The sequence below is a fragment of the Etheostoma cragini genome, chromosome 7 (assembly GCF_013103735.1).
Source record: "Etheostoma cragini isolate CJK2018 chromosome 7, CSU_Ecrag_1.0, whole genome shotgun sequence".
NCBI lineage: Eukaryota > Metazoa > Chordata > Actinopteri > Perciformes > Percidae > Etheostoma > Etheostoma cragini.
Genome location: NC_048413.1, coordinates 17,615,217 through 17,628,674, shown reverse-complemented (window position 1 = coordinate 17,628,674; position 13,458 = coordinate 17,615,217). Strand labels below are relative to the sequence as shown.

General features: G+C 38.5%; 1 protein-coding gene across 1 annotated transcript in view; it reads right to left on the bottom strand.

Moving 5' to 3' along the window:
• Positions 1-13,458, bottom strand: part of LOC117948188 (neural cell adhesion molecule L1-like protein) — a 34,311-nt gene that overhangs the window by 14,874 nt on the left and 5,979 nt on the right. Inside the window, exons 6-22 of the mRNA XM_034877722.1 lie at positions 12,252-12,422; positions 11,916-11,954; positions 11,628-11,739; positions 11,318-11,499; positions 11,061-11,195; positions 10,218-10,358; positions 9,387-9,498; positions 8,201-8,358; positions 7,327-7,492; positions 6,766-6,890; positions 5,899-6,003; positions 3,274-3,471; positions 3,064-3,134; positions 2,733-2,955; positions 2,490-2,525; positions 1,927-2,042; positions 463-698 (exon numbers count right to left, since the gene is read on the bottom strand). Coding sequence (XP_034733613.1) covers positions 463-698; positions 1,927-2,042; positions 2,490-2,525; positions 2,733-2,955; positions 3,064-3,134; positions 3,274-3,471; positions 5,899-6,003; positions 6,766-6,890; positions 7,327-7,492; positions 8,201-8,358; positions 9,387-9,498; positions 10,218-10,358; positions 11,061-11,195; positions 11,318-11,499; positions 11,628-11,739; positions 11,916-11,954; positions 12,252-12,422 — 2,326 coding nt within the window. The remainder of the gene's footprint in view (positions 1-462; positions 699-1,926; positions 2,043-2,489; positions 2,526-2,732; positions 2,956-3,063; positions 3,135-3,273; positions 3,472-5,898; positions 6,004-6,765; positions 6,891-7,326; positions 7,493-8,200; positions 8,359-9,386; positions 9,499-10,217; positions 10,359-11,060; positions 11,196-11,317; positions 11,500-11,627; positions 11,740-11,915; positions 11,955-12,251; positions 12,423-13,458) is intronic.

The window sequence follows — 13,458 nt, the reverse complement described above, 5'->3', positions numbered from 1 at the left end:
ATATATATATATATATATATATATATATATATATATATATATATATATATATCTCTCTTTCTCTCTCTCTCTTAAAAGTTCAATTACCTGGTACATTTTTTTAAATACATTTTTAAATACTCTTTCTACCTTATTGAAAATTCAAGAATATCTCAATATGTAAATTGTTTTCATTTCCAGAGTTTAACTACTGGACACAATGTCTCCAACTTCACTGAAAATTCCATTATCAGTGTCACTGGAAGTCATTCATGTGTCCGCATCACACTGTTGTGGTGGTGGACCATGATTGATTTTCAAACTAGTTGTGATGCCACACATTATACTTGTAGGCACAAAGGTATGATGCAAAGTGAAGTTCAAACCTCCAGGTAAAGTAACTTTTGTTAAAATGCCTTATTGCCCGAGTCACTTTAAATCTCATTAATGTATTGATCTGCAAGCCTGAGTGTATAGTTTTGCATTTGCATGTTGTATGTTTGCGTCATCTCACCTCCCTCTGGAGTGCTGAAGGTTACCGGGTCACTGTGGGGCCCATTGCCCTTCTTGTTGAAAACATTGACAGTGAGTCTGTACTCAGAGAATGGTTTTAGGCCCGGTACGATGGCATGAGTCCTCTTCCCAGGAAAAGACAGGGTCTGGCGCTCATCTAAAATCTTGTTGGGATTCAGCAAACTTTTTTTCCTCAACCAGTGAACCTGCAAGAGGGAAGTAATAGAAAATGGTGATAATGAACAAGTCTGAGCAGAGACCACAGATAGCAGGGAGGGAGGAGAAAGAACAGAACAGTGAAATAAAAAATGTTGAGGAGCAGCAATTAATTGCTGGTTTCCCTTTAATGAGGCAGGAATCAGACATCATGTGAACTGTGAATCAGAGATGCACCTTTTGTTACCAATCACCTCAAGTGATGGCGTGTGACAGCGTAGCTACCTGCACATTCCTGTCATTGTCAACGCGTGTTATATTCAAGTGATTGCCAAATGAATTGTTACAAAGCTACTAAAGCTAAATTACTGTATAACTCTGTGTGTGTGTGTGTGTGTGTCAACTAGCACAGTTGTGTCGCTATCGGGATGACAAAATCTATCCACAGACATACAGACACATAAAGAGATCTGGTCGTTGAGTTCATCAGGTGGTGGGCTTTCTTAGCAGCAGTAACTAACAATAATTCCACCAGAAAAGATGCAGTGTTTGGAAAAGGGTCATTAGGGGAGGTTGAAATACAGAAAGTGAAAACAAATCGGGTTGGGTGAACCACACAATATATTACAATTTCAGGGAATAAGCTTTCTCTATGTGCTCATTACTATAATGGCGATGTCATTACCAGATATGCATTTGTCAAATTTAACTGACATATACCTTTATTTTTAAGAAACTGTGAGTTTTATGCTTTACAAGTGATGGCAATGCGTAATGTCCTGTTCAACTATTTAATCAGCTTCACATATTCACAGTACTATGAAAGCTTGTCTGAGAATGGGACTTTTGGGATGGTCAGAAAATAATATTCACCGTTTTAAAATCACATAAACAATTTTTATTAGCCATAGTCTACCTATTAAAACATGTGCCTGCCAATTACACAGTATTGGTTGAAAATTATAAAAGACAAAACAAGGTGCTGTCTTTGGTTATGACACACTGAGGAAAGGCAAGTGAAAAGGGGTAAAGACCGGAGCTATATATTACAATAAGAAGACTGAGAATAAAGCTCAGATTGCTCCAGCTAACCCAGGTAGAGGAGTTTGACTCTAATTAACCATTTGTATATATCTCATGTAAACAAAGAGTGATTACTTTATTGTAAAATACTGTGAACTGCTACAAAATTATTATTGCCATTCAGAGTTCCTCTGTTGCCATTGAAAGTCCTTAGTTATACAATGTAGTCTAAAAGTCTGGTCCGTTTAAACTTACATCATAGCCCCCTAGATGACCTCTCACTGTGGCAGGTGGTGCCGGGGTCCAGCTAACCCTCAGAACAGTGGTGTTGATCACCTCCACTGCTACGTCCCGTGGTGCTGCAGTCGGGACTAAAGAACACATAGAGGAAGGTCAGGAATACAAACATACTGCAAACAACAGGCTACCTATGCTTGCAGATACAGAAATTTAAAGAAAAAAACAACTCCTTTGGGATAAATACAACACCAAACATGAAATAAAATTGCTCTCAATATTTTTGCTCTACATCTTACTAAACTGGAAGTAGGAAAGGATAGAAACACAGCTGACACAAGAGAGAGAAGCAGCTATTGTGCTAATAAGCCCGCAGCAAAAAGTGTTGTGATCTGTCAAATCTCCCACAGCTTCTGAGACAGAAGTGGAAATTTGATCCCTCTGCTCTACAAAGGTTATCTGCCACCTGCTGGATTGAGGAAAGGTGTTTTTCTTCTTCAGGAGGGGAGGAAAAGTCACTACTGCACACCTGCACAGAGTTAAAAAACCATGGCCGAAAGGACAAAAAGAAAGAACTTAACCTGACACATTTTCCCGCAGACAATGCCAAAAGACGACTGAAGACAGGTGGGATATAATAACACAACAAGTTAACAGTTACTCATAAACAAAACAACAGCTACATGTTCTTGTTCAGCCTTAGGGTATGTTTTAATGAAACAGTAGAACTGAAGTGGGTTGCATATAGACACATATTGAAATATGTTGAAAATTAATAATTACATCAACACATACAGTAAAGACATATTAAGTCTTTAACTCACCATCTTCTCCAGAGTAGCCAGTAACGACTTTAGGATCTGGTCCCCAGCCGTGGCTGTTCCTACTCTGAATTTTGATCTCGTAGGGAACAAAAGTGGACGTGTTCCTCACGACAAAGGAGTGTCTTTTGACCAGATGCTCCCTCCAGTCATCTTCCACCCCCAGTTTCCTGTAGCTCACCTTGTACTCCAGGCCTGGCCCATTGTGTTCAATAGGCAACAGCGGCTACAACAGGAAAGCGTACAGATTACTGAGAAATACTGAAAAATGCCTCCATACTATAATGGTTTCTTGTTTTCAATCTTGGATAGATCAATATGCTCTTTCTCTTACCTCCCAGCTAATGTCCATTTGATGAGGAAGATGGCCTTGAATTTTGATGTTTTCTGGGTTCCTCTCAGGAGCTTCGAAGAGAGGTTTTATAATATTTGTAAATAAAAGCAACTCGCTGCACATTTCAAAAGAAACGGTTAAACTTTGCATGCTTTCACAATCAACAGATAACCACAGCGGAACAAGTTCATTAAAGAGAGTGAGTCTCACCAGCAGGGGGTGTTTTGTATCTCTCAGTGGGCTGACTGGGGGGTCCAGGTCCAACAGCATTAACAGCATACACTCTGAACTGGTAGTTAAGGTGTCCACGTAATGGTAGCTCGGCTGTTGCCTGGTTACCGGGAACTTTCTGTAGCTCCTTCCACCTGCCAGGCTCCCATTGGTTTTCCTCATACTCCACTACAAATTCTGTGCTCATGGGGAGACAAGAGACATGCACATTCAGTCATACAACTAACAATAATAATACAACAACTAATAATACTAATAATACATGTTATTTATGTAGCGCTTTACATGGCACTCAAAGACACTTTACAGTAAAACCAGCACATATAGCACATTTTAAACAGATAAGTTACAAGACATAGAACAAGCATACTAAAAGCAATTAAAAACAATAAAACCAGTAACTATCAAGTGAGAAAAGGAAGACTATTGTATGTGGAAAGCTAATCTGAAGAGGTGTTTTTTGATAAATGTTTTGAATGTGTCCAGATCAGTACAGTCACAGATGTGTATGGGTAGGAAGTTCCAGAGCCAGGGAGCTGCAATGGTGAAAGCTGAAGGTTTGCGTCAGAGGAGCAGAGGTTACGGGGGGATTGTAGTGGAGGAGCAGGTCTGTGAGGTAGGAAGAAGGAGGACCTTAAACTGGATGTGTTAGAGAACAGGGAGCCAGTGGAGGTTCTGAAGGACGCGAGTGATGTGATCACGGAAATGTGTGTGTGTGTGTGTGTGAAGAGAGGGGCAGCAAAGTTTTGGATGTATTGAAGTTTATTTAAGGCTTTTGCAGGTGAACCATAGAGGATGCTGTTGCAGTAGTCAAATGTGGAAGTGACGAAGGTATGAATCAAAGTTTTGGCAGCATGGAAGGGGAGTGATGGGCGGAGACAGGCAATGTTTTTGAGGTGAAAGAAGGCAGTTCTAGATGTTGTTTTCAAAAGTGAGGTCGCTCTCGAAGATGACTCCCAGGTTTGAATGTGTGGGGATGGGGACAGGGTGGGGTTGTTGACAGTGAGACCTAAGTTATGGTTATTCCTTGTGAGGGATTTCGGGTCAATGAACATCAAGTTGGATTTATTGTAGCGTTAGAGGAAGTTGATATGCATCCAGGTTTGATTGTCGGTGAGGCAGTTGGTCAGGGTGGAGGATGTAGTATAATAAGAATGCTGAGGTGGCCAGAGTCATAGGAGAAAAAAAAAGGTAATTGGTGACTTCATCACAATTTCTGAGAAAGTATCCAATTAGATTCCTTTTATTTGTTTCACTAACTCCACAGTCCACTATACATTATTGATTCATTATATACAGTACATGTTCAACATTTTCATCAAACCAATAAAGGAATGGTTCAACATTCTAAATATAAAAATGTTTAGTTATATTATGAAATAAAGGGAATATTGGAGAGGTGACAAGAAACAAACAAATAATAATATTGCTTTGTGACTGCAATTGTTCCCTGAGAGGTGTAAATGTGTTATGCCACACTACACCTGTAAGTGTGTCGAAATGATGATGATTCATAGATTTCCAAAAGTGGAGTTAAACACTTGCTAAGAGTACCCAACTGAATGTCAGGAATGTCATTTACAGTATCATAACAAAGGAGTAAACAAGGGAGTGATTTCAGGCACAGCCATAGCTTTTGGCAATTTCCATGGCAAAAAACTTATATTAAAATTAATTTTTCTAGCTGAGCCAAACGGATCCATAAATATCGTTAAGAAAAGACCTAGCCTCACTACCCATGTCTGTTGCTCCAAGATGTTTAATTGAACAATTAAAATCTCACGACATTTCGACCGCATAAAGGATCTTCATAAGGTTTTTTTATTTTAATTTTGGATCATAGATAATACATTTAAACACTACAAGGATACATTCATCAATGATGAATGATGATGTCAATTCTTATCATCCCTAAGAGTCCCTTTTTGAAGCATAAATGAGACACAAGCTTCCCTGCCAGGATCCTCAGCACTTCATATTTCAGCCATCACTTGTTAAAGAACCTTAGTTAGCGCTCAACAGTGATCACAGCAGCAGAGTCAGAGGAGACATGACAGTGTTTTGTGATGTCAGTAAATGAATTAGAACTTGCGCAAAAGAATAATTGTAATCCAGTTTTTAACCGTAGTCTGCAGACTTTAATTGATTCAGTTCAACCTGTATCTGTGTAAGAGATCTTTAATCCACACAGCGATCACTGAACAAAATCACCTGTAAGTGCCAGCTTCCTAAGCAGTGTGTGTGCATGTACAGTATGCTTAATACACTATTATGTTGTTTATTGTCTACACTGAGTGAAGAAAAATTCAATTCTACTATATTGGTTTAGCCCCGGGTGTGTTTTAGGGATGGTGAGAGTTGGCATGGGCCCACAAGCATAATTTCCTCACTCACAAATTATTTTGAAATTACACCATCATTACATTGTAATTACATCATTATGTAGGCTGTAAACTTAAGTAGAACAGTACACAAGCATAGACTGTAGAAATTAATATATCATATTTTACCAGTCTTATGTATACAAGAAACTGTTGATGATCTCTGAGAAGATGTTATTCCTATTTCGCATTATTAAGCTTTATCTACTTGATTAACTTTTACCTGTTACAGAGCTATTGTGATCACTCCCAGGTATCCAAGACAGGTGAACATTTCTCGGACTCTTTAGTTCAGATATCTTTACATTTTTTGGACCATCAGGAATATCTGCAACACAAAAATACATAACATCTGAAGGCTTTAAACATGATAATGACACACAAACCCAGGAACTAAAATTAACACCTATTCACAAGCCAAATGCAGGGGAAATTTTCCATTGGCGGGTGAAACTTTTAATCTATGTGCCGTGTTGGTGGGAAGCCAATTAGAATCCAGTGATTCATTAGTTGTTTTGTGTCAAGTCCACCATTTCCTTGGATTTGAGGTCAAAAAGGTAGCAGGATGTTACTGGGGTAAAGATGCCCGCTCAAAAAAGCAACCAACCAAAGGATGAGGATGAGTCAAAGAAAAGTAAAAGACGTTTTAATACCAAGTGGACAGTTGGCGACGACAACAGGGTCAGTGAATGGCTGATTAATGACAGCAATACAGAACAAATGTACTTCAGTGCCGTAGTGTTTTAAGTTATATTGTTTGTATGCATTGTTTCATAAAGTCCAGTATTGATTTCATTAATAACTTAACAGCACTTAAGTGTCTATTCGGAACAAGTTCATGAACAATGCCTGGGCATTTCCTGTATTTCACTTTTATGAGGCAAAACAAATTTGGCTGGTAAAAAGCCTCTGTAGCTAGTGGATTTTAAATGCCACCTGCCACAGTGACCGGTGGCCAAAAAATTTACTTCAGGCCCTGTCCAAACCACAAGGCAAAACCCTGTTTTAAATCATTCATCTGTCTATTCTCTAAGTCATTTAAAATAATTATTTACAAAATAATTATTGGTTATTTACAAAACCATCTTACCCAGCACGGTGAGTAGTGCAGTGGCATTGTCCTCGTCTAGGCCGGTTCTAGCAATGCATGTGTATATTCCCTGATCGCTCTGGTTCACATTCATGATCTGCAGCATGCCATCGTCCACAAAGTATCTGAACACATATAAGCAAATTTGTTAGTATGAAGCTGTAATGTTTATCTGATCAAAAAGTACTCAGTAGGCATTCAGTACCTCCACCAAAGCTACATTGCTATTGTGCCAGATTTTCCTCATTCAAGTGAGTGCAGTAGTTTTTGCTATAGCCTCACTTTCCAACAACTGTTCCTAAAACTGTAGCATTTTTTTTAAATAATCAAGCAATAATCTATAATCAGGCAAACACAATTATAACATCCTTGGCAGAGGTTATCATTCAATTCATTAAGCATTCAAAACACCAGCTTTATAAGGCACAAAGCTTTTGGAACTTTTCATGCATTTTTTTCTTCCCTAGCATAAGCGTAGAGATAACGACACTGAACAAAGCCATCTTAAGGGAAAACACACCCAGAAACTACTGAAAACACTATCCAATGACAGCAACCCACCTGGAATGTTCCTCAAAGTAAAGTGGGATATCCTCACCATCCTTCCTCCATACCACCTCAAAGGCACCCCGCAGGCTTTTATCATACTCTGCCTGGCACATCAACTGGGCTGTGGTCCCACTGATGATCTGCACGTCCTGAGGTGGAATTACTATTTTTGTGGGGTCTAAAGATAAAAAAGAAAAAGACAGGGACAAAAGTGCATGCATAAAAAGATATTTGTTTTGGGAGTCTGCTGCCAAAGAAAATAATTATTCTGCATGATTCAAAAAGATGTGAATATTTGAAGTTGAGCCACATTATTTACTTTATAAATGAGTCTCTCTGGCAGTAACTGGCTCTGTGATTTGTGAAATGAGTAATCAAAATGGAAATGTATAGATATTGCTCAATAATTTTCCATGGTGATTTTCATTGATGAAGACAAATCCATTAAAAAAAATGATTCTTAAATGGGTTTCACCACATTATTATTTATTCTGCATCTCTTTTAACATCAATGATTCTAAGATATGTATTGGTTGTTCAACACAAGCATGTTTCAAAGGACAGAGCACCTAGTTTTACCTACTCAATCAACCACAACAGAGCGTGTCAAAGAAATGAAGGAGGATTCAACCTTCTAGATCTCAAACTGTTTTTGATATGTATGGTGTATGGTATGTACTGTATGGTGTTGCATACAAGACAAAGTCTTCTACTGTACAATTGAACAAAAATTATGTTTCATCCACCCGTAGTCTAGCCAAGCAGATAGAAACATTTGAAAACTGTTTGTTATTAGGGTGAACTGGTACTTGAATAAGGAATAAGCGTGTGCAGTGACAAGTATTACTCCTGTTTAGAAAAAGGACTAATCATGTTGCTGAGATACCTTTCACATCCAGGTAAGCAGTGACAGTTGACCTGCCCTCCGTGTTAGAGGCGACACACACATATTTCCCACTGTCGTTTTTTTCTGCACCAATGATTTGCAAAGATCCACTCAGAGCAAGAAATTGTTCTCCCACAATGGCTTTCCCATCCTTGGACCTAGGAAAGAAAGTTTTTACACCTCTTTTAACATGTATGAAATGCAAATTGTAGTTTGCCAATTAAACCTATAGTGCATAGTTTCTGTTGCCCCCATAAGGAATCCTAAGTAATGACAACAACACTGTTGGTATGTCCACATGGGCTTCCGGTATTGCGCATTACCCCAACTCCTTCCTCCATGTGGTTGCTAGTAGCCAAGGAGGACACAGAGAGTTAAAAAACAAGAGTTAATTATCTTCTACTGGGGAAAGTCGTCGGACGACACAATCTTCTGAACATAGCCAAACTGAGAATTGTAGAGAGAGTTGTGTGGAGCTGATAGTCTTAATTTGCTTTGTAGAAATTCATTTGACAATGACTTAAATGTAACACACGTTCATCAATATCAAAAAGTAAAGCTTTAAAGTGCAACAATTTTGATGGAAAAAAAACATATTTATTATTATTATTATTGTTATTAGTATTATTATTAATAATAATAATAATAATAATAATACATTTCTATATAGTGCCTTTCAAGAAATCCAAGGACACTTCACAGAGGTGGTGTTTGAGGAATGTTTGGATTTGAGCCATCTTAATCAGTCATGAAAATTAAAATTAGTTTTATAATGGACTGTCTGATATCCTGGTTCCCTTTTTGTAAAACTATAGCAGAGCTGCAGTGATCGTTCACAGATTTAAGTAGCCCAATTGCAAGGAAGAAAAGAGGATCAGAAGATATCTTGTTAAAAAGACATAAGTGTCATAATTTGGTATGCAGACATCTGAAGCACTGTCTGATTACTAGCATGAGTTACTGTGCTGATGCAGTATGTGCTCTGTTTTTTTTGGGACAACAGCACAAACATCTTTAAATTGCACAGGACTGACTGATACAGGTATGTAAAAAGCTACCAGAAGAAAACACATTACACTGAATAAAAGTGGGAAGTTCTTCTGTCTTATGTGTCAAATGTTCAAAAACAGACTGAAAGATGTCACCAAGACTACAAATATACCTGTTCTTATCGTAAATCACTTACCATGAGATGTTTGATGGTGGAGAGCTGAAAACACTGCAGTTCATGATGACATCCCCTCCTAGTACTACAGAGTATTCTTGGTTATCCCTTGTCAATATCCGAGGTGCCATATCTGAGAACAAGGGGAGGAAGGAAAGATTACAGCTGCTCAAATGTCAAGTTATTGCCCATGAAAAAAAAATCCCTGCAAGGAATAAGGACAGAAGAACAGATGACTGATATAATTCAGACGCTCTTGTAACTATTCTAGAAAGATAAGTTTTCTAAGCAATCAACAGAAAATGAATTGCCAAACATTTTGAGAACAGAGTATGAAAAAAAAATGACAGAGACTGTTGTTGGATATAATGGATATGGAAGTAACCATATTATGATCACCTTTGTATGTTTGCTGCCATGGTGACACATTTTTGTATATTTCATAACTGTGGTAGATACTCATTAATGTTAGAATACAGACTGTCAACCCATTTCTTTATTTCAGAAACATGGAAGAAAACAAATACTGAATGAAGAATTGCATTAAGTTACAGAATATAGATGAACAGAGCTAGGTGACACTTTCTATACTGTATCTAGGCCTCTTTTTTAGGTAAACCTCCATTTGATTTATCTACTCTTCTATAATCTAATCAATGGCTTCCAGAATATTTGGGATCAGATTAGTACAATGTTTGTAGAGAGAACAAAGCACCTCAAAAGCCAACACAAACTACGCAACATTACCCCGAGCCCGGTGTACCTGATAAAGGTAGCCCTTGTGTTTTTTAGGTAGTAACTATGTCCTCACTGGCTGTGCACGGTTTAAGTCTTTAAGGCTGTAATACTCACTTATAACCATGATGTTAATGTTGGCCAGAACACTGCCATGACTGTTGGAGGCTTCACACTGGTAGACAGCACTGTCCTCTGGTTTGGCGTTATGGAGCACCACAGTGTCATCGAGTACTCGCCTGTTGTTCTCTGGGTCATCTGATGCAAAAAAACATACATAAAACATCTAAATTGTTCCTTCAGGTCTACACTATATTTAAAAGTTTTTAAAGTTTTTTTATGTGAAGATTTGTTCCTTTTCTCCGTTAGAAAATGGCATGGGCATTGTTCCTTTTTTTTTGTTTTTAATAGTGATTAATCATTAAATGGCAAAAATAAACGGCAGATTGATAATGATTCAAATATACAGTGTATTGGCCAATATTACTTTTCGACAAGAACACTTCATATCAAGACAGACACATTCAAGTACCGAGGAAGGAAGCTTTACAGCAGAATAAAAAATGTTACTATAACATACGGCCAACAGTAAATATGAGCTGATGGTAAATCTTAAACAGTAAACTTCACTGAAAATTGACTTTTTTGAAATTGATGATGAAAAAAATCATCACACACACACATATATTCTCTAAAACATGTACATTATGGACCTCGAGATTACACAGATTTTGTTGCATTCTCTGATGAGAAATACATCATTCTGCCAGTGTCTAAGTTGAGGTAAACAATCCATTCCCCGCCAAGGAGTCGAGCCTGTCTCAAAGGACACTCTGTAAAACAGTTGCTTTTCGACTTGAACCTGTGTGGTTAAAGTTTTGTGGTTGAAGTTTTGTGTCCCTGTCCTCCTGCCCAGTAGCCAAAGAGGCATAAACCCCAGCTAGAATGATTCCCACTCACCTCTGAAAAACTCTCCATTTCTCCTCCATGTTATCTCTGGCTGTGGTTTTCCACTGACGGAGCATTTGATGTAAACATCAGACCCAATCACGGTCAGCTGGCTCGGAGGAGGCTCTGTCTGCCACTTTGGCGGCTCTGGGAGATGTTAAGAAGACAAGGGTTGGTCTGAATAAAAAAAAAAGTTTAAAAAACTCCACAAAACGCCATCTCTGTGTCAACAGTTTTCTCTTTAAAGCAAAAACATAATTAGCTCCTACCTTCCACTATTACATCAAAGTAGTGAACAGCCTCTCCAGCAGAGTTTTGGGCTTTACACAAGTATTTCCCGGCATCCCTCTCATCTATATCAGATAAGGACAACAGCTTTCCATAGTTGTCATATTTTGTCCTTGGAGGCAGCCTGTCTCCCATTTTCATCCAGCTTATTTTTGGAGTGGGACTACAACAGGAAACAACATGTTATAAGCACTAATGGAAAGGAATGGATGTATCTCCAATAGAAGATACATATGATACTATACTATACTCTATATAGTGATAATGTGACAATGCTGCATGTATACATACTATCCCTGTGGTATACACTCAAGCTGGAGACGCTCTCCCTTCAACAGCACCTTCTCTGTCTGAACTCCAGAGGGCAGCAGCAGGCCAGGTAGTCTCGCTGCGGGGGCTTCGGCTGTGTTTAACATTGGGATGCCAGATTTATAATTCTAATCATGGTTAAATTATCTACACACAAGTTTATAATCTCTCAATCTGTTATCATACAAACCAACTATGTTGCTTGTTCACATGATATTAAATGTGTTTTGATTTACACTGTGAAGGCTTTGATGTGTGGATATCACTCACTGGCATTGGCGATGTCAGCCGATTCATTGCCACTTTTCACTGGAACAAAAACAAAATACTGTGAGAAATGTATATACTGATACTGGTAGTGATAGTGATGGTTTGTCTTCCCCAATATGTATTCCTTAATCCAGTGTCGTGACAAAAAAATGCCTTGCTTCTTGGTATGCAGCAGAGGAACATCTTCAATATAACAGTAAACTATCTGGATTTATATAAACATTTAGTTTTCATTTTTTAGGGATCTGTCCTTGATGTCATTTTTTACATGTGAACTACAGCAGTACCGCTGGCTGGATATTGGTTCAAGCCACACAAACTGTTTTGTAAACCCACAGCTCTTGACCACGACAGCCATCGCGGTTTTTTGGGCAATGGTGCGTATTTTGGTGAAGGCAGCAAAGCAACAGTAGTCCTGACGACTGTCTTTCTGTAAGGCATTGGAGAAGTACAGGTTGCCATCAAGGCCCATGGAAACCCTCTCATCCTGCTCAATGTGCTCGAGACCTGGAAAAGAACACATTTGTATCAATGATATGCTACCAATGTCAACAATGTCCGTCCGTTTTTTTAGATTAATTTTGGCTGGAAAGAAAGCAGGATAGTTAAGGGTAAAAAGTTTTTTATCATTAACCACATAATGAGACTCAGGTCTGAATACAGTGAAGCTTACTATACACCAGTCATTTATGAAAATGACCTAAAGAGTTTCCTTGTGACAGCATATTTTGTTTACATAGAGCCATTAATGTCACAGATCAATGAAAAAAGATCTTCTATCATCTGCAGTGTACCGATTGGTGTGATAATCAAAAGACTTTGAGTGAAAAACTAAGATTTTAAACAATTTAAAACAAGGACTGTGCACAAGTGTTTTTGTTCACTCTTCTACATGCCTCTAGGCTCCATCCACCTAAAAGCACATAAATAAACTTATTTTTTCTTTCTGACATCAGTCAGGTTTGTTGGAGGCTGTTGAGGGGCTCTCAAGGGGTTGGACTCAAGACTCAGCCCCTATTGACAAAGCACTTCAGACAGAACTGAGGTGACTTTTTTCACAGTAAATCACTTTCTTTGGCAGCGGTGGGAAGAAACTTTCTGTGCTTACTTGTGTTCTCAAGTGTGTACCTTTCCCCGACTGTCCTTATTGTCACTGCAAAGACCACTAATGCCCATCGGAGGGTGAGGACAGCCATCTGCCTCTTCCAAAGCACATGGTGTGGCCAGCTACTTTTTTTCATCAGTGACAAACTTAAGAAAGGTGTGAGGCAGACAGACCTTCACACTATCCACACTACCCCCCCTGTGATACGCAGTTACTGCTGAAAACTGCAGTTTTCAGCAGTTTTCCTGTTCTCTGCATCTTGGGTGGCCTTTAAGAACCAAGGACTTAAACTAACGAAGTTTAGTGCCTTTTAGAATGGTTTGCAGTAAAGGAAAGAAACCAAATACTTTTTCTTTGTTAATGTCTCTACAACTAGTGTAGGGCTACTTGAATTTTGTTTTTTTATCTGCAACATTCTCAAATGTTCTTCTCAAAACT